This window comes from Lepus europaeus, chromosome 17 (assembly GCF_033115175.1).
Source record: "Lepus europaeus isolate LE1 chromosome 17, mLepTim1.pri, whole genome shotgun sequence".
Taxonomy (NCBI): domain Eukaryota; kingdom Metazoa; phylum Chordata; class Mammalia; order Lagomorpha; family Leporidae; genus Lepus; species Lepus europaeus.
Window position 1 is genome coordinate 59,787,576 of NC_084843.1, and position 19,722 is coordinate 59,807,297.

A 19,722-nucleotide genomic window follows, 5' to 3' on the forward strand; every position below is an offset into this window, starting at 1 on the left:
GCCTGCCTCTCTCCTCTCTCTCTGCCTCTAACTTTCAAATAAATCAAATACATTTTAAAAAATATTAAAAAGCTAAGTTTATCATGGTGCCAAAATGCTTTGAAGTCTAAGCATAGGTATTTCCATAGTGTACTTTTCCCAGGAAGACCTCTCATGTGCATGGATTTCAACAGTTTTTTTGCACTGAAATGAATTTATCCTTTGACTCCATTTTCTGTTAACCCTGAGCACCCTTGTAGATGTTTCTGTGTGCACATTTGTATGGAGTGTTTGTGTGTGGGTGCACCTGTGTGGAAGTATTTGTGTTCATGTGTGGTATACCTGTATGGAGGAGTGTGTGTGTGTGTGTGTGTTCATACATCTGTATGGAGGTAGTTGTGTGTGTGTGTGTGTGTTCATACATCTGTATGGAGGTAGTTGTGTGTGTGTGTGTTCATACATCTGTATGGAGGTAGTTGTGTGTGTGTGTGTGTTCATACATCTGTATGGAGGTAGTTGTGTGTGTGTGTGTGTTTGTTCATACACCTGTATGGAGGCATTTGTGTGTGTGTTCATACACCATTATGGAGGTAGTTGTGTGTGTGTGTACCCCTGTAATGAGATGCTTGGAGGGGTGTGTGTTTCTACATCCTTTAGCAGAGTGCAGCACTGCCCCCTGGAGGACTGGGTCCTGGCCGCGGCTGGGCTGCTCAGGTGCCGTGTGGGCTTGGACGAGTCACCTCACCTGCTCGACCTCACTGCTTTAGGGGAGCTAAGAGTCCCCGCTTAGCCTTCAGCTGGTGATTCCTGCATACGGCAGTGTTTCTGCCGCCCCCCTCAGGACGCTGCCCCGTCTCGTTTGCGTCTCCCAGGAAGCAGGCCTGGCCCCCTGAGTGGCCCTGTCCGGGCCCTGCTCTCCCGCAGCAGCCCGTGGAGCTCCCTCTGGGCCTGGGCGGGCAGGCGGCCAGGTCGGGCTGTGGGTTCGGTGTGAGAGGCTGAGCAGCTTGTCTGATCTCACCTTGCCCTAGCTGTCGGGGTGGGGGCTGCCGTGATGAGCCCCCAGCCTGGGGGTCTCTGGGCTGTGCATTTGCTTGACACTCACGGTCTTTCCCCCAGGAGACCCCCAGCCTATTGCGGCTCCGCGATCCCCATGGGCCACCCCCTGCCCTCCTCTTCAGCTGCCAGACAGGAGTGGGCAGGACCAGCCTGGGCATGGCCCTGGGGGCCCTCATCCTCTTTCACCGCAGTGGGGCCACCTCACAGCCAGAGTGAGTGGCGGGGGGCTCAGCCCCCGAGGGTGAGGACGAGGGCGAGGGTGGACTGCCCCGGGATGATGGGGGATGTGTCTAGGAGCCCTGAGCCGGGGTGGGAAATTAGGCATCATTTCCTCCTTGCTGGGTGACCTGGACAGAGTCCTTGCTGGGGGGGATGCCCCTTGCTTCCCACACCCTGATTCAGAAGGCGGCCCCCAGGGTGGGGCGGGGCCCCGGGAGCCCCAATGACGCTGCTGATCCCTGCCCTGCCAGGGCCGCCCGGCAGCTGCCCATGGAGCAGTTCCAGGTGATCCAGAGCTTCCTCCGCCTGGTGCCGCAGGGAAGGAAGCTGGTGGAGGAGGTGAGCCAGGGCCGGGGCTGGGGCAGCAGCAGGGGTGGGCGTGGCCGCCCGTCTCGTGGGGGCGCTCCTCCTCCCCGTGCCCTTGCCCGCTTCCCTGCCAGCCCTTCCCATCCCCCTCTGCCCTGGCCCCAGGTGGACCGAGCCATCACCGCCTGTGCAGAGTTGCATGACCTGAAGGAAGTGGTCTTGGAAAACCAGAGGAAGCTGCAAGGCGTGGGGCCCCAGAGCCCAGGCCAGGTGAGGCCCGGGGCCCGGCCCCAGAGCCCAGCAGCTGATTGGCTGCAGGCCATGGGCTGCTTTCTTTCAGGCTGAGTTTTGCTGGCTCAGGGCTGAGAGGATGGGGAGATAGGGCGTGAGGCCCGCAGGAAGGACCGCGCGAGGGAAGTTTACGTTCCTGGACCAGGTCTCCGTGGCCACGGCATAAACAGGATGGAGGAAGGGGCTGCCGGCCAGGGCCCCGGGGCCTCGGGATTCAGACACTTCCCAGACCGCTCATGGGCCCCCCACAAATGGAACTGCTGGGATTTCTCTGGGAAGCCTGGGTCTGGTCCCGCCAGCGGCTCCTGGAAGAGCGCTGGGCTCTGGGCTCCCTCAGCAGACCTGCTCCCTGCTCCCGTGGACGCAGTGCTGGGAAGGGTCTGGAGCCTCAGGGCCCTTGTCTTCTTTAACACTTTCAAGAAATACATTTTAGGGAGCAGCGTCGTGGTGCAGGGCGTTAAAACACCACCTGGGATGCCAGCATCCCGTCCAAGCGCTTATTCCGGTCCCAGCTGCTCCACTTCCGATCCAGCTCCCTGCTAATGGCCTGGGAAAGCAGCAGAGGATGGCCCACGTACTGGGGCCCCCGCCACCCACGTGGGAGCCTGTTCATTCATGCCTGGCTGCAGTGGCAGAGCCAAGTCATCGTGGCAGAGACCGGCAGACTCGGTAGAAAAGCTTGCCGAGCCCCGGCCGGAAGTCCAGATCAGAGATCAAGCTTCAGCAAAGGGCTGGGGCCTGTGCAAATCTCACTTGCCCTCTGGGGGAGCTAACCCCGCAGGGGAACCCTGACGTCCAGGGGTGAGGGAGGTGCCCCAGGTTCTTTCCCCCAGAGGACGCAGAGCTGGGCTTAGGAGACTCTGGGACCGGCTGCGATTGTGTAAGCTCCCTGATCCTCTGTTTCCCTGGGTAAACCTGGGGCGACAGTCACGGCTGCTGGAGCGCGGCCCGGAGGGCCTTCCGTTTGCTCGTGGGGAGGGCCCGGTTCCTACAGCAGGGCTTCTGGCGTGGGCAGGGGTGTTTGCACACTTGCTTCCTCAACACGGAAGGTGCAGAATGTGGCATGGGGCTGGCGTGGGAGCAGAGCTGCAAGTTGGCGTCATCTGCAGCTCCCCCTGCACCACAATTAATGGCAGCCAGTGGTCAGGTGCTTGGCAGAACTGTCGTGAAGAGGGGAAGGCCGTCCTCTGGGGATGGGGCCGGGGTGGCCAGAGGGGCCTCCTTTATTGACCCGGCCCCCGCCTTGTTGTCTCTTCCCAGGAACAGGCCAGCAGGCGCAGTGTCCAGCAGAAGGCGCTGTGGAGCCTGGAGCGCTACTTCTACCTGATCCTGTTTAACTATTACCTGCAGGAGCAGGTGGGTACGGGGTGCACCCTGCCTCCTCCTGTGTTGACAGGGACCCTGGTGGAACGGGGGAGGGGAGTGGGGCGTTGCAGGAGAGACCCAGATGGGGGTTGGTGCTGCACCTTCTCCCTGCCCCAGTCTCTGAACCCCCAGCCAGGGCAACAGAGAGCCTGGCTGTCTCTGATCCTCTTGCCCCTGGGCTTCCCTGCCTCCCCGCCCCGGGGGCCGGCAGGGAGAAGCCAGGACAGCCCCTGAACGCCACCTCTCTCTGCCTCGGGCCGCAGTACCCGCTGGCCCTTGCCCTCAGTTTCAGCCGCTGGCTGTGTGCCCACCCCGAGCTGTACCGTCTGCCTGTGACGCTGAGCCTGGCGGGGCCTGTGGTGCCCGGGGACCTCCTTGCCCAGGGCTCCCTGGTGAGTGTGTGGCTGTCCCTGGGGGGACAGGGTGGGGAAGGGCGGGCCCCCTGCCTGCGGTCTCCTGTGAGCCGAGTGGGGTCACTGTCAGGCCCCAGCCTTGACTGCTGTTCTAGTACCTTCTCAGAGTCCAACCTAGGAGCCTTGGCAAGGAGGTCAAGAGGCCTGGGCCCCAGCATCTTTGCCACCAGCTTCTGGTCTCTGAGCCTCAGCCCCCCTATCCAGAGAGTGGGCGTGGTGCTGTCTGGCCGGGGAGACCGGAGCCTGCAAATGCACTGTGCCCTCTGGCGGCCGCTCCGGCTCCTCTGCCCGCCCTCTGCTGGATCTGGGGGCGTTTGCGGCTGCAGTCAGCAGCTGAGGGTCTCAGGCTCAGTGCTCTCCCTCCAGGGGGCAGATGATCTCGTGTCCCCGGACGCGCTCAGCACTGTCAGAGAGATGGACGTGGCCAACTTCCGACGGGTGCCCCGTCTGCCCATCTACGGCATGGCCCAGCCCAGCGCCAAGGTGACCGACGGCTCCCCAGGGCCTGGGGGTGGGGAGGGCTGAGCCCCGTCACCCACGGCCCTGTGTCTCCCAGGCCCTGGGGAGTATCCTGGCCTACCTGACGGACGCCAAGCGGAAGCTGCGGCAGGTGGTCTGGGTGAACCTGCGAGAGGAGGCCGTGCTGGAGTGTGACGGGCGCACCCACAGCCTGCGGCCGCCCGGGCCACCCCTGGACCCTGCCCAGCTGGAGGTGAGGCCCCTCCCTCCTCCACCCGCCCTGTGTGGGGAGGCCTTGGGGGAAGTGTGTGCCTGCAGGGTCTCCAGGAGACTCCTACCCCTCCCGGGAGGGGTGGTCGCAGAGGGTGGCTGAGTGGGGACTCGGTTCTAGTGCCCCTGTCCCCTTCTTGGCTCTGGGGCAGGGATGGGCCTGGGAGCCTGGGCTGGGCTGGAGGCTGCCTCGGGGCCTGTGCCCTCTGTGCCTTCCTCCCAGGCGCTGGAGGCCCAGCTAAAGGCCCATCTGAGCCCACCTGCGGCCGACACCAAGGGCCCACCGACCCCCAGGTTCCAGACGTGCCTGACCACGCAGGAGGTCTTCAGCCAGCACCGCAGGGCCTGCCCTGGCCTCACCTACCACCGCATCCCCGTGCCCGACTTCTGTGCCCCCCGCGAGCAGGTGAGGTGGCCTGGGCCCTGGCAGGAGGGGAGGCGGCGTCCCTGGAGCTCTGTGGGGCCAGGACGATGACTGACTTTCAGATTTGGCCCGAGTGGTTTGCTGATGCAAACCCTTCCAGGCTGTGTGTGTGTGTGTGCAGACATGCATGTGTGATGTGTTATGGTTGTGCGCATGCACGCACATGTGTGTATTAAAGGTATTTTCAAAAAGTCATGGAAAAATAAAATTGAGATATATTTTGTTGCAAAAATATTGAAGTCCATGCATAGTTTTCCATAATGTACATTTTCTGTGACCCTTTTGAGGGCCCATGAGGTGTTGTGTGGGTAGTGTTGTGTTGTGTCTTGTAGGAGAATGTACATGACTGTTTGCATGTTGGGGGTGGACATGTCCTTGGCTTTGGTGGGGTGTGTGGAGAGCCTGCCTGCAGGGGCACTACATACTGTCAGAGTTGTATGGTCTTGGTGCTGTGTGGTGCTGGTGCTGAGTGGTCTTGGTGCTGTATGGTGCTGATGCTGAGTGGTCTTGGTGCTGCATAGTACTGATGCTGAGTGTTCTTAGTGCTGCATGGTGCTGGTGCCAAGTGGTCTTGGTGCTGTATGGTGCTGGTGCTGTGTGGTGGTCTTGGTGCTACATGGTGCTGGTGCCAAGTGGTCTTGGTGCTGGTGCTGAGTGGTCTTGGTGCTGCATAGTACTTGTGCTGAATGGTCTTGGTGCTGCATGGTGCTGGTGCCGAGTGGTCTTGGTGCTGGTGCTGAGTGGTGCCTGTCAGGGCCTGGGTTTGTGGAGTAGAACGTTGTGTGTTGCTGGTGTGTAGCTCTGAGGCGTTGGCATGTGGCTCTGTAGGTCTGTGATGTGGGTGTCATTGTGGGTGTCTGAGCTGTGTGGGGTGTGTGCCTGCCCTGTGTTGTATGTGGTCACTGTGTGCCTGCCGTGTGAGTGCTGCTGCCCCTTGGGTTTCCTGCCTGGGGCCCTCCTGGCCTCCGCCTGTGGTTTGTTGCCCCCTGGTGGCCATGTGCTGCAGTGAGTGTAGAGGAGGACTGTGTTGTGAGTGGTCCAGCCCAGGCAGGCCCTGTGCAGGCTAGGGGTGCAGCACGTGGGGAAGGCGTGCCCATGCGTGTCCCACCTGGTGGGTGGCGGGTGCCCTGGGGCTCAGATGGGGGCTGTGTGTGCTCGTGAGTCCAATCCCAGGTGATGGGGTGGGGCGGCTACAACGGCACAGGGAGAAGCAGTACTCGCCTGTGGTCGCCAGGGCACCCCGTGAGTTGCCTGTGTGCATGTGAGGCTGTGAGCCTGAGAGCAGCTGCTGGGGTAGCTCCCTGGATGGGGTCCACGCTGGGGCTCGGCAGCCAGGAGGCCCCCCCGACTCACGCCTCGGCCTCCCCTCCCAGGACTTCGACAGGCTGCTGCAGGCCCTGCAGGCCCCCCTTGCCAAGGACCCGGGCAGTGGCTTCGTGTTCAGTTGCCTCAGTGGCCAAGGCCGGACCACGACGGCGATGGTGGTGGCCGTGCTGGCCTTCTGGCACATCCAAGTACGTGAGGCTTCTTGTGTGGGGGCCCCAGGGACGCTGGCTGTGGCCGGAGGCCGTGGTCCTGCAGCCCCTTTCCCGTCGGTTCTGGGCAGAGCCACCGCGGGAGAGCCTGGTCTGGGGGTGGGTGCGGCAGGGCCCCCGTGCTCCATCTCACTGCTGTCCGTGCTCAGGGCTTCCCCGAGGTGTGTGAAGAGGAGCTTGTGAGTGTGCCCGATGCCAAGTTCACCAAAGGCGAGTTTCAGGTGAGCACCCCCGGGGGTCCCTGGACAGCAGGAAGAGTCTAAAGCTCCTTCTAACAGCGTTACCTCCTCCACCTCATCCTCTCTGTGTTCCCCTGTGCCCATTTCACAGATGAGTGAATTAAGGCGTGGGGCAGCTTGACTCTGGGGCCCTAGCAGGTGGCCACAGAAGAGGGAGAAGCCAGACCCCCTGCTGTTCCCGAACCCTGCTGAGGGACTGCCGTGTGCCCTGGGGTGGGTCCTGAGCCACTCTGTGGTCCGGGTCATGTTGATGACTGCCTGACAGGCACCTAGCACCTGGCTGTGGTCAGTGGCCTTTTGGTGTGGTGCCTGCTCAGCCCTGCCTGTCACCCTGTTTCAGCTCAGGGCAGTGGATGGGCAGCCACTCACCTTGCAGATTCATTCGCGTGTGTTGTACACCTGCTGGGTGCAGTGTGTCACCTCCCTGTGTGAGCAGGTGGCAAGGTCCCCTCAGAGTGGCTGCCCAGTGGTCAGCTCCTGCCTGCCAGGCTGGCCTGTCCACACGCCCCTCTCCTGATCTCACTGTAGGCCAGCCTCGCAGGCCCCTGCAGCTCTTGGCCAGAGCCCATTCAGCGTCTGGGCCTCTGCGGGTGCTGTTCCCGCCAGGGCCTCCTCTCTCTTCCTGTTCCTGGCTGATTCTCGGATGCTTTATCTCCTCCCTTTTTTTTTTAAAAAAAAAGATTTATTTATTTATTTGGAAGGCAGAGTTAGAGATGTAGAGGCAGAGAGAGAGAGAGAGGTCTTCATCTGCTGGTTCACTCCCCAAATGGCTGCAATGGCTGGAGCTGAGCTGATTCGAAGCCAGGAGCCAGGAGTTTCCTCCGGGTCTCCCATGCAGGTGCAGGGGCCCAAGGACCTGGGCCATCCTCTGTTGCTTTCCCAGGGCATTAACAGGGAGCTGGATCAGAAGTGGAGCAGCCGGGACTTGAACTGGCGCCCATATGGGATGCAGGCACTGCAGGCGGCGGCTTTACCTGCTACACCACAGCGCCCCCCTTTTCCCTTTCTCACTGTGCGAAAATACACACAACAGAAAAGCTACCATTGCAGCCGTTCTGAGTGTACACTTGGGGGCATCAGGCACATTCATGGTGTTCTACAGCCTCCTGCAGCCCCTGCAACCTGCCCTGCTCCGTCTCTGGATTTGATGGTGCTGGGGCGCATGGTGGTGCTGCCACACGATGTCTGTTCTTTCGGGACAGATCTCCCCTTAGCACAGCATTCTCCTTGCTCCTCTGTGCTGTGGCGGGAACCAGAGTCCCCTTGTTTTTAAGGCTGGACCTGCATGTGCTATTTGTGTGTCCAGTCACCCCTCGCCGGACACTGGCCAGTTTCTACCTTGGGCTGCTATGAGCATGGCTGTCCCCACTTTCCACCCCTGTGTGTGTGCACCCAGGAGTGGCATCGCTGGGCCAGGTGGTCATGCTGTCTGTCTGTCTGTCTATCTATCTATTTATTTAGAGGAATTGCCACCTGATTTGCCACAACTGCTGCCCCGTCCCCCCTTCCTGCCAGCTGCGCACAAGGGTTCCAACTTTCTTGTATCCGTACCAACGCTTGATGGCTCTCTTTTATTTAAGATTTATTTATTTATTTTAAAGCCAAAATTATGGAGAGAGAAAGGGGGAGAGAGAAAGAGAGAGAGAGAGAGCGAGCGAGCGAGCACGTTTCCATCGCTGGTTCACTTCCCAGATGGCTGCAATAATCATGGCTGGGCCAGGCTAAAGCCAGGAGCCAGGAGCTTCCTCCAGGTTTCCCACGTGGGTGACAGGGGCCCAAACACCTGGGCCATCTTCCACTGCTTTCCCAGGCACATAAGCAGGGAGCTGGATCGGAAGTGGAGCAGCCAGGACTCGAACCAGCACCCATATGGGATGCTGGCACTGCAGGTGGCTACCCTGCCCCTGTTGTTACTGAGTTTTAGGAGCTGTTTCCATATTCTGGATATTAATCCCTGATCAGATACGTGATTCACAAAGATTTCCTCCTATTCTGTAATTGCCTTTACATTTCTTGGCTTGTTAGAGAGACAGGGAGAGAGCTCCCATTGCCGATTCCGTGCCCGAGTGCCTACAGCGACTGGGGCTGGCCTGGGCCTGAAGTCGGGAGCGGGAATGCCGGCCAGGTCTCCCTTGTGGGTGCAGGGACCCAATGATGGGGCCTTGGCTGCTGCCTCCCGGGGTCCACAGTAACAGGAAGCTGGAGTCAGGAGCTGGTGTGGGACGTGGGCGTCTTACCTGCTGGGCTGGGCGCCCGAGCCTCGGCTGCCTTTTTGCTCTGTGATAGTGGCCTTTGGTGCACATGAGTTTTCCATTTTGATGAAGTCTGGTTTGACTCCTTTTGCTCTTGTTGCCCTGCTTTCTTTTCTTTCTTTCTTTCTTCTTCTTCTTCTTCTTTTTTTTTTTTTGACAGGCAGAGTGGACAGTGAGAGAGAGAGAGGCAGAGAGAAAGGTCTTCCTTTTCCGTTGGTTCACCCCCCAATGGCCACTGCGGCTGGCGCACTGCGGCCGGTGCACCGTGCCAATCCGAAGCTAGGAGCCAGGTGCTTCTCCTGGTCTCCCATGGGGTGCAGGGCCCAAGGACCCAGGCCATCCTCCACTGCCTTCCCAGGCCACAGCAGAGAGCTGGACAGGAAGAGGAGCAACCAGGACAGAATCTGGCGCCCTGACTGGGACTAGAACCCAGTGTGCCGGCGCCGCAGGCAGAGGATTAGCCTAGTGAGCTGTGGCGCTGGCCAGTTGCCCTGCTTTCATTGTTACATCTGAGAAATCATTGCCAGTGTCACGCAGCTGTGCCCACCTCGTGGCCCCTAGCCTGAGAGTAGAGGCAGGCAGGGCTCTGGGCAGAGCTGGGGGCTCGGTGTGGGCTGAGCCTGGTGCTGGGGCTGGAGACGCTGCCACCCCTCTCCCCAGCTCTCCCCAGCCCCGCTGGCTCTCTGCCTGCTCACCCCCTGCTCTGGCCCCAGGTGGTGATGCAGGTGGTGCAGCTGCTGCCCAACGGGCACCACGTGAAGAAGGAGGTGGATGCGGCCCTGGACACGGTCAGTGAGACCATGACGCCCATGCACTACCACCTGCGGGAGATCATCATTTGCACCTACCGCCAGGTAAGCCTGTCCCCACCCAGGGGCCTTGCCGACGTGCGCGGCCCTGGAGTCTGAGGCCCCGTCATCGGCTCTCGGTCACTCTCCACCTTCTGGAAGTGGAGGTGATTCTTGGTGATGGAAATGTCCCCAGGTCCAAGCCTTTGTCACCTGATCTGGACTGGGCAGTGGGACATGTGCAGGAGTGATGGCCAGAGTGCAGGCCTGTGGAGCTTTAAGACAGGGCGTGTTCCAAGAGACGCATGTCTTTATTTGACAGAGTTACAGAAAGAGGTAGAGACAGAGAGAGAGGTCTTCCATCCACTGATTTCACTCTCCAAGTGGCCGCAGTGGCCAGGACTGGGCCAGTCTGGAATCCAGGAGCCAGGAGCTTCTTCCAGGTCTCCCACATGGGCTCATGGACCCAAGCACCAGAGCTGAGCCATTCTGAAGCCAGGAGCTTCTTCGGGATCTCCCACATGGGTGCAGGGGCCCAAGGACCTGGGCCATCCTCCATTTCTTTCCCAGGCACATCAGCAGGGAGCTGCATCAGAAGTGGAGCGGCCGGGACTCGAACCATCACCCCTGTGGGATCCTGGCACTGCAGGTTGGGCCTGTAACCCACTGTGCCACAGAGTCGACCCCCTTTACATTATCCTTTAACCTAATTTCTTCATGAACTTAAAACAAATACTTTCGGGGCCGGCACTGTGGTGTAGTGGGTAAAGCCTCCGCCTGCAGTGCCGGCATCCCATACGGGCACTGGTTCGAGTCCTGGCTGCTTCACTTCTGATCCAGCTCCCTGCTGTGGCCTGAGAAAGCAATAGAAGATGGCCCAGATGCTTGGGCCCCTGCACCCTTGTGGGAGACCCAGAGGAAACTCTTGGCTCCTGGCTTCAGATCAGCCCAGCTCTAGCCATTGCAGCCATCTGGGGAGTGAACCAGCGGATAGAAGCCCTCTCTCTCTGCAACTCTGGCTTTCAAATAAATAAAGTAAAAAAAACAAGAGCAAAAAAAAACCCCCCAAATTACAAATGCTTTTATTATTTGAGAGGCAGAGAAACATAGGGACATAGAGTGAGCAGGTGCTCCCAGCTGCTGGCTCCCTCCCCAAATGTACCCAGTGGTTGCTGTCTGAGGTCAAAGCCCAGAGCCGGGAACTGAATCCAGGTCTCCCACTTGGGCCGTAGGAAGCCGATCACTTCAGCTGTCGCCACTGCCTCCCGGGGGTCAGGAGCCAGAGCTGGGACTTGAACCCAAGCAGTCAGTATGGGACCCTAGTGTCCTAGCCACTATGCCAGGACCCGCCCCTCTGCGGGAGAACTTGGGAAAGCCCCCTCCTGTGTGGCCCACTGTCATTGACTGGCAGGGGGATAGGGCGTGTGTTACACCACACCCTCAGGCTCCTTTTGTGTAACCTTTGGGCCCTGCCTGTGTGGTTGCGTACGCCGTCCCCAGGTGGCAGCACTGAGCCAAGTGACTGAGATGCTCTACTTTCAGAGGGCACTGAGACAGGGCATGGAGCTGAGGCTTCTGGTCCTCTCTGCCCTTGGAGGTCCCAGGAGTTGAAAAGTGATGCCCAGCCCTGCATCTCAGCACCGTGGTTCCCCTTCTGGGGCTGGCCAGGGCCATCAGAACCCCCTCCCCCAGCTGGGGGCCCTGCCTTCCCCTGAGTCTGCTGCCCTGTGCGGGTTTTGTGAGGTACACAGGGTGTGGCAGGGAGTGTGGGAGGAAGGAGACGCTTCCCAGGGCCAGCCTCACGCACCCCCATGGTGACCGCGAGGAGCGGCCACATGGCGAAGGCCGGGAGGCTGCCAGGTGTGCCAGGTGCAGAGCGAGTTGAGAGTTGAGAGCAGTGGAGCTGGTTTGGTGCCGACACAGCTCCCTTGGTCATCGGAAGTGAGGTTGGCCAGGTGAGTGGGTTCTACCGGCCAGCGTGGCTGGGGCTGGCAGTGGAGGTGCTGGCTCTGCCCCCTTCCAGGTGTAGACTGGTGAGGAGGAGGGAGCAGAGCCTTGTGGGTGGTCCTACCTGGCCCCTCTCCTGTTCCCAAGGCTGGGAGTGGGGCTGGTCTCTGCAGGGGGAGGAGGATACTTGAGCCCCAGCTGGCCACCAGGTGGCCCCAGTGAGCTGAGTTTAGGACAAACACTATTTTTTAAAATCTATTTATTTAAAGATCTTTGTGTTTGAAAGACAGAGTGACAACAGAGAGGTGAAGAGATATAGAGAGAAATATCTTCTATCTTTTGTTTCATTCCTCAAATGGCTGTAATGGCCAAGACTGGCCTGGGTCGAAGCCAGGAGCCAGGAACTCCATCCAGGTCTCCCATATGGATGGCAGGGACCCAAACTTGGGCCATCTTCTGCTGCTTTCCCAGATATATTAGCATTGTTGGTAGACTTCTTTGATACAAAGTCCAACATCTATTTTTACTTTAGTTGTGCCTTTGGTGTCATTTTAAATTCAGGGTCATGATGAATTAAGCTCATGTTTTCATCATGGACAATCTTATTTATTTAATTTATTTGAGAAACAGAGAGAGAGGGAGGGTTGGTGGGTTTCCATCTGCTGATTTACTCTGCAAATGCCAACAATGGTTGGGGCTGTGCCAGGCCAACACTGGAAGCCAGGAACTCAGTATGGATGTCCCATGTGGATGACAAGTACTCAGCTACTTAAGCCATCACCTGCGGCCTCCCAGGGTGCACGTTAGTGGGAAACTGGAACTGGGAGCAGGGCTGGGACTTGAACCCAGGCGCTCTGATATGGAATGTCAGAGAATGTCTGATATGGAATGTAGAGAATGTCTTGACTAGGCCCACCCACCCCCGATGGTTAATTTTATGTATCAACTTGGCCAGGCCACAGAACCCAGGTATGTGTCAAACATTATTCCAGATGTTTCTGTGAAAATATATTCTAGATGAGATTAACGTTTGCAGACTCTGGGTGCAGTGGATCACCCTCTGTAATCTGGGTGGGCTCAATCAGTCCTGTATTTATTCTGTTGATAGACAACATGTTCCTTTCAGTGATTTTCAGATGTTAAACCAGCCTTGCCTTCCTAGGATAAATCAGACTTGGTCATGGTGTCAGTTATTTTTACTACATTGCTAGCATTTTGTTGAGGACTTTTGATCTCTTCCTAGGAGATCTTGGTCTGTATTTTTCCCTCTCCAGATGCTGTAGTTTGATTTCGGTGTCGGGAATACTGCTTCCCTTCAGGCACACTCCCCCTGAGTTTACAAAATGGTTTTGCCCTGGAGTTCATCCCCTCCGCTGGGACAGCGTGGAGACGGAAGGGGGCCAGGGCCTGAATGTGTGGGTCTGAGTCTCCTGTTCTGAGAACAGCAGCAGCCCAGGGTCTCTGCCTGCAGAGTGAGATGCTAGTGCCCCCGGTTAGGAATTCGAGGAGCTCAACCACCACCTGCTAGGGTTGCTGGCACCATTGCTATTCTTCCCATCAAAGAGCTGGGAGCAGGGACGGGTGTCTGGCCCAGCAGTTAAGACGCCTGCATACCTTGTTTGAGTGCCTGGGTTTAAGTCTCAGCTTCATTTCCAATTCAGCTTCCAACTGATGCACCCTGGGAGGCAGCAGATGATGGCTGAAGTACTTGGGTCCCTGCCACCCACATGGGGGAGCTGGGTGGAGTTCCTGGCTCCTGCCTGTGGCCTGTCCTAGCCCTGGCTGTTGATATTTGGGGAGTGAAGCAGTAGGTGAGAGGTCTCTGTCTCTCTGTCTCCATCTCTCTCTGCCTACACACACACACACAGGAGCAGGAAGAACAGTGGGCAGACCCGCAGCCATCCTGGTGAGCAGCTTGGCCCAGGAAGCCTTCCCCGAGCTCTGTGCCCCGCCCTGGCAGGTTCCCTGGTGCCCAGCACCTGGCCCCGTGTCCGGAAACCCCAGATGCTGTCAGGTCTGCACGACTGACTCCTCTGGGTGGTGTTTGTGGTTTACAACATCATAGCTTGCTCTTCCCTCGGCCCCGGCACCAGGGGTCTTGGGCACCAGAGCCTCCTGCAAGGCCTGTTTCCCGGAAGTGGACCTCCAGGCTGGCGTTCCCCCGGGGGTAGGGGCTGGGCTGGCTGGAATGGAGCCTGGTTTTGTCCACATGCCCAACCTCTACTGATGTCCACTCTGGTCCATGGGGGAAGGCGTGGTGTCAGCCGTGGCACTCCTAATGTGGGGACTGTCCCTGTGCAGTGCCAGGGTGGCTTCCTCTCACTCCCCACCAACACCCGGGCCTGGGGGTGGCAGGGGGACCTGAGTTTGGGAAGTGGCCATTGGAGGCCCCCCTGTTAGGGACTGTTGCTTAACCCATGTGCCACGACTTGAAAGGAGACAGGATTTTATTTTGTGGCTCTGGTTATAGAATTTTAAAAATTATTTATTTATTCTAATCTCGGAGGCAGAGAGTGAGCACTCCTATCCGCTGGTCCACTCCCCAGATGTCTGCAATGGCCTGGGCTAGGCCAGCCTGCAGCTGGGAGCCGGGAACTCCATCTGGGTCTCTGGTGTGAGGTGCAGGGGCCCAACCATGAGCCATCACCTGCTGCCTCCCAGGGTGCACATCAGTGGGAAGCCAGAATTGAGAGCAAAGCCTGGACTTGAACACAGGCCCATTGACATGGGATGCAGGCATCCCAAGCAGTCTCCTAACCAGTGTGCCAAATGCCTGCCACAGGTCATAGGATTTTTAGGCAGCATGAGATCTTTGAGACCATCCAATCCTAGACTCATGAAGTATTGGAGAACAAAGAATTGGGGCCAGTGCTGTAGTGTGGTGGGTAAATCAGCCCGCTGTAATGCCAGCATCCCATATGGGTACCGGTTCGAGTCCTGGCTGCTCCACTTCTGATCCAGCTCTCTGCTAATGCACCTAGAAAAGCAGCAGAAGATGGCCCAAGTGCTTAGGCCCCTGTACTCATGTAGGAGACCCTAAGGAATCTCCTGGCTTTGGCCTGGCCCAGCCTTGGCTGTTGTGGCCATCTGGGGAGTACAGTAGTGGATGGAAGATCTTTTTGTCTGTCTTTCCCTCTCTCTCTCTAGCTCTTACTTTTAAATAAATAAATAAATATTAAAAAGAGATAATTGAAGGGAAGTTAACCCTAGTATTGGTATTTCACAGACCCATTTAGAGAAAGGGAAGGGGCCTCCTACGTTGCCAATGTGTAATGTTGTTAAATGTGTCCATTAGGAAGAAAGCACAAAACCGTATAGCCAGCCTCCATCCACTGTGGTTGGTATTTCATACAAAGCAAAGATGCTTTGGTAACAGGAAAGCAGGCGGCTGTCCTGTCGGCAGGGGGCCGGCCTTGCGGGTTTGTGCTTCTCAGTGTTGGCGGCTGAACAGAGCTGACCACAGGCCTGGGTGTGGGGTACGCCGCTGTCAGTGTCCTGGCCACTGTGTCCTTTAGCTAAAAGTTAGGCTGCCCCCGCCCCCACCTGCCGTGGTCACACAGGTTCCAGCTGCCTCCAGATCAGAAGGGCCGTCTGGACCACGGGTGCGCGCACGTGTGTGAGTGTGTGCACAGGATGGGCAGACTTTCTATGTAATGTCTCTGCGACTTGAACTTCGGTTTCTCTGCACTGTGACAGCAGGCGAGCCTGGAGGGGCCCCCGGGCTGACCCTGCCGTGACCGACAGACGTCCAAGAGGCCCCCTACTATTTTAGGGCCTAGGCTCAGGAGATGAGGAAGCCCTGCCCGGCTCCACTGCTGCTAATGACAGCCTGGCCTGCCAAGTGGTCTGAAACAGCTCCGTGGTTTTCCCCGTGGGAAGTGGCCCAGGCGGTGCTGTCACGCACGGTCTTAAGGGAAGCAGGGCTTTGGGAGGAAGGTGCGCCCTTGTCTCAAATCACAGCCCTGCGAGCAGGCAGGAAGTGCCCGTGGAACCTTCTGGGGGTGGCCTGAATTTAGAGATAATTCTACCCTTGCTGGTGGGGCTCGGAAGGAAGTGCTCACACCGCCCCCGGCCCCTCCAGCGTCTCCTGCCAAGGCAGCGGGGCCCACAGGACAGTGCTGTGGCAGCCGGGACGAAGGCCCTTCCTGCCCACGGGAACTGTGGGGCTTCCTTTCCTGCTCTCTAAGGACATGTCTGCACATGGGCTCCCGGCCTTTGGTGGCCGAGGGGACAGGCCGCAGCCCAAGGGCCGGGGTGGAGACTGCCCGCTGCAGCGGGACACAGGTGGGGGCGCCTTGTGCTGGCCGTGGCTTGCTCAGCGTGGTTTGTATTCAGCTAAAGTCTTTTTGGTTGACTGCCTGATTGCTAAGTAACATTGATTGATTGATTATTTGAGCGCACGCTTAATGTACTTTAAACCCTCGGCGACCTGCACCCACCTGCTCCAGCCATCTCCGGCGGCAGCCACGAGTCGTGCCCAACCTGAGGTCCCCAAAGCCTTCACTTGCCTTTCTGTCTGCTGGCTCAAGTCCGCGCCCCCTCTGAGCCCTGGCCTTCCCACCCCACCCCCACCCCCAGCACACCACAGGATCCTCCCCACCTCCTGTGCGGGGCCAGACCTCATCTTCAGCCCCTCTCTGCCTCCTGGTCTTCTGACCTGCCTCCAGGGCCACTCCTGGCTGCGGGGCCTCCACCCCGTAGCGCAGGGGCTCTGCCTGCTCTGGCCTTAGCTTCTGCCTCCCCTGGCAGGCCGTGATTGTCTGCAGCCCCAGTGGCATGGGCTAGCTGCTTCCTGCCTCCCTGCTGAGGCCTCTGTGTGGCCCTTCCAGGGAACAGGGGCCTTCTTCTCCCTCCCGTTCCTGAGGGCTCCTTCCTGTATGCATGGCGGGGAAATGAGAGGTTAATGGCAGGGGTAGGACCAGGACCTAGTGCATGGGTCTCCCAGGGATTCAGAGCTGTGGCCCCCGGCTCCTGCACCCTTCCTGGGCAGGGCACACTGTCTGCCTCCTACCTGTGCCTCCCATCTCCAAGGCCCTGGAGCTCCCCCAAGTCATGTACCCCTGAAGCAAAGGGGGCAGGGGCCGGGAAGGTGGGGGTGTGGGGGGGTTGGCGGCCAGTTGTTGGGGCTGTGGGTAGTGTCAGGCCTGCATTCCTGCCGTGGTTGAGGGGACACACACGGCTCACATTATGTGCTGCACATAGAAACTTCCAGCTGCGGCCCAGCTGTTGGGGGGGCTCCAGGCCCCGGGCTCAGATACTCCTGGTGCCTGAGAGGTGGCCCCAGTATCCCGCAGGGGACAGGGCTGCCCTGGGCCAGGGGCCTGGGGGCTGGGTGCGAGGTGATGTGGGGCCTCCACCATAGAGCCGGGCGGCGGGGAGGGAGGCCAGGGACCTGCGTGCCCTTCACTCCCAGCTCCCGCTGTGCTCGCTTGTCCTTGCTGCAACCAGGCAGGGGTGTGCCCTGGGCGTTGCCGCAGGGACCACCCTGTCCAGGTGCTGGTATGGTGGGGGCGCTGGAGCCCTCACCCTGACTCCGCCCTGCCCCGCTCCCCCAGGCGAAGGCAGCCAGAGGGGAGCAGGATGTGTGGCGGCTGCAGCTGCGGAGCCTGCAGTACCTGGAGCGCTACGTGTACCTGATTCTCTTCAACGCCTACCTCCACCTGGAGAGGGCCGACTCCTGGCAGAGGCCCTTCAGCACCTGGATGCGGGAGGTGAGGAGGGAGGCGCGGGGCTCTTCCCCACCTGGTCCCCGTACACCGGCCCCCTTGTCCAGTGAGGCGACCTCTCACCTGCCGCTGCACAGGAAGTGTCCATTTGGCCGAGACCATTGTCTCGGTGGGCTTTGGGTCCCAGCGCAGTGTTTGCACTTGGCAGGCAAAGTCTGATGAGACAACGAATGAGGAGAGAGGAGACACGTGAGTCAGCACGGAGCAGGGTGGGCTGCCGGGCAGGGACCCCATTCTAGGCCAGCCTGGGCACTTCAAGGCCATTATTGTGCTCAATGCCACCTGTGCCTTCCTAGGACCCTGTGTGACCTTCTGGCTATGACCTTGGACAGGGCAATCGGCTGCTCCAAAGCTGCCATCCTCAATGCCAAAATGGGACTGTGGCGGCCCTGTTGGGATGTGGTCGTCCAGAGGAGCAGACCGAGCACAGAGCCGGGGAGTAGCTTGTGCAGGGTCAGCACCGGAGCTGGTGCTGGCCCGAGACCCTGCAGTCGGCCAGAGCCGCCTCCATCCCTCTGTGCTTGGCCCACAGCTTTGCCCTGGCCCCAAGCAGCCTGTAATTACCCCCGGGCCAGGAAGAGGCCCTCTGCTGACCTCACTGGCAGACCTGAGTAGTTCTGATCTGGGCTCCAGGCTGGAATTAGCTCCCGTGAGCTGGGTGGGTGGAGAGCCGGAGCTGGCGACCCACCACAGTGGGTACGGGGAGGCGGGCATGGAGGCCGCTGTGTACACACCTTCAGGTTGGCCCTGGGATGCCAGGTGGGCGAAGTCTGCGTGAGGATGGGCTGGGCCAGGAGACCTGGCAGTGGTGGGCCTGCCATGCTGCTGGCTCTCTGCTGACTGCTCTGTGCACGTGTAGCTGCCTAGGGCAGTCCTGGGAGGCGGGTTGTTGAGCGTGTGGATTTGTTGAGGTGGCTGGGCTTGGGCTGGGTGGCGGAGCAGCTCCGGCCGTCTCAGCCAGAGCCAGGGCGATGGCCTAATGCAGGGGTAGGGTCACCTGGACCCCCACCCCGTCCCCATAACGCCGCTCCCATCTCTGCCTTCCTCCCCAGGTGGCGGCGAAGGCAGGAGTCTATGAGCTTCTCAATCAGCTGGGCTTCCCTGAGCTGGAGGGCACTGAGGACCGGCCCTGCTCCAGGCTGCCCTGTTCCAGGCTGCGCCACCGGTGGCAACAGTGGCCTGACAGCCCCGAGCCCTCTGCGGCTGGGGACTTCCTGTAGGGGACTTCCTCCCGGCTCCCCCTGAGGGCCCCTTGCATCCTGGAGGTGCCACTGTGAACCGATTCCCAGCTTCCTGGAGAGGCTGGGGTGGGGTTGGCAGCCTTTTTTTAGAAAGAGCTTTTCCTGGGGCACTTAGCACAGCGTGTGGTTGACCCCCAGGCTCCCCCCACCCCCGGCCACCCTGGCCTCCAAGGAGCTCCCTCCCAAACTGCCAAACAGCTGAGCACCATCGCCTCCTGTCGTCGTCTGAGCCCCAGGCCAGCACTGTCCCCTCCGCTGCTGACTCCGCTGTCCTGCCCAAGCCTCTTCCCTGACGTGTGCTGGGTGGACTGTGACCTTAACGGCAGCTTCTTCCCCATGTCTGGCCTCCGTGCGCCCCTCCAGCCTCGGAGATTGCAAAGACAGCCTGCGTGGCCATGGAGCTGGCAGAGGCCAAGAGGCCAGAGGCCCACAGAAGCCCTCTGGGGGACCAGGTGCAGCGCAGAGCCTGGGAGCCGGCCAGGAGGCACTGAGGAAGCCGCGGCCTGGAGCGGAGGCACTTCTGCACTGATCTCCGCCCTGAGTGCCCAGCAGGGCTCCCAGCCCCGCCCTCGGGGCCAGTGGCGTGTGAGGGGCTGGGCTCAGCGTGGCGTGAGGGGCTCACCTGGATCCCAGGCCATCGCAGAGACCCTGGGCTGCCTGGTGAGGATCGCCCGTGTCCATGCAGTGGGCAGGCTGCTCGGGGGAGGCCGCGGCAGAGCGGAACTGTGTTTGTGTCCTGCAGCTGTTGTGGCCGGGGGCTGCCCAGTGAGGAGGGGGCTGCCCGCCATCCACCTGGCTGGCTCACTGGGCTCGGGCACTTCTGCAGGAAGACAGAGCTGCGTGTCACCCGCATCTGGAAAGGGAAGAGGCCAGCGTTGTGGGGAGGTGGCTGACCCCTTGGCTGACGCCGTTTGCAGAACTACTGTGTATCTGTTCACTACCTTTTTTTTTTTTTAATTTTTTCGCATGTATGAAAACATTTTAAATTCTTTGTGGGACGTGGTCCAGATGAAGAGTCAGAGAGCGGGTCCTTGTGTGCGTGTGGTTGGCTCTTTCAGCTGTGCTGGGACCACTGGCTGACCACTTCACCTCTCTGCCTCAGCCTCAGTTTCCCCATCTGTAAAATGGGAGAATAATACTTGTCTACCTACCTCACAGGGGCGTTGTGAGGATTCTTTTTTTTTTTGTACAAGCTTTTGAGCATTAAAAACA

At 59.5% G+C, this 19,722-nt stretch overlaps 1 protein-coding gene across 1 annotated transcript in view; it reads left to right on the forward strand.

Moving 5' to 3' along the window:
- Positions 1-19,722, forward strand: part of PALD1 (phosphatase domain containing paladin 1) — a 56,865-nt gene extending 37,143 nt beyond the window's left edge. Inside the window, exons 8-20 of the mRNA XM_062214869.1 lie at positions 1,096-1,247; positions 1,506-1,593; positions 1,726-1,830; positions 3,112-3,207; positions 3,480-3,608; positions 3,996-4,112; positions 4,186-4,341; positions 4,582-4,764; positions 6,156-6,296; positions 6,467-6,538; positions 9,522-9,662; positions 17,099-17,254; positions 18,322-19,722. Coding sequence (XP_062070853.1) covers positions 1,096-1,247; positions 1,506-1,593; positions 1,726-1,830; positions 3,112-3,207; positions 3,480-3,608; positions 3,996-4,112; positions 4,186-4,341; positions 4,582-4,764; positions 6,156-6,296; positions 6,467-6,538; positions 9,522-9,662; positions 17,099-17,254; positions 18,322-18,489 — 1,704 coding nt within the window. The 3' untranslated portion in view covers positions 18,490-19,722. The remainder of the gene's footprint in view (positions 1-1,095; positions 1,248-1,505; positions 1,594-1,725; positions 1,831-3,111; positions 3,208-3,479; positions 3,609-3,995; positions 4,113-4,185; positions 4,342-4,581; positions 4,765-6,155; positions 6,297-6,466; positions 6,539-9,521; positions 9,663-17,098; positions 17,255-18,321) is intronic.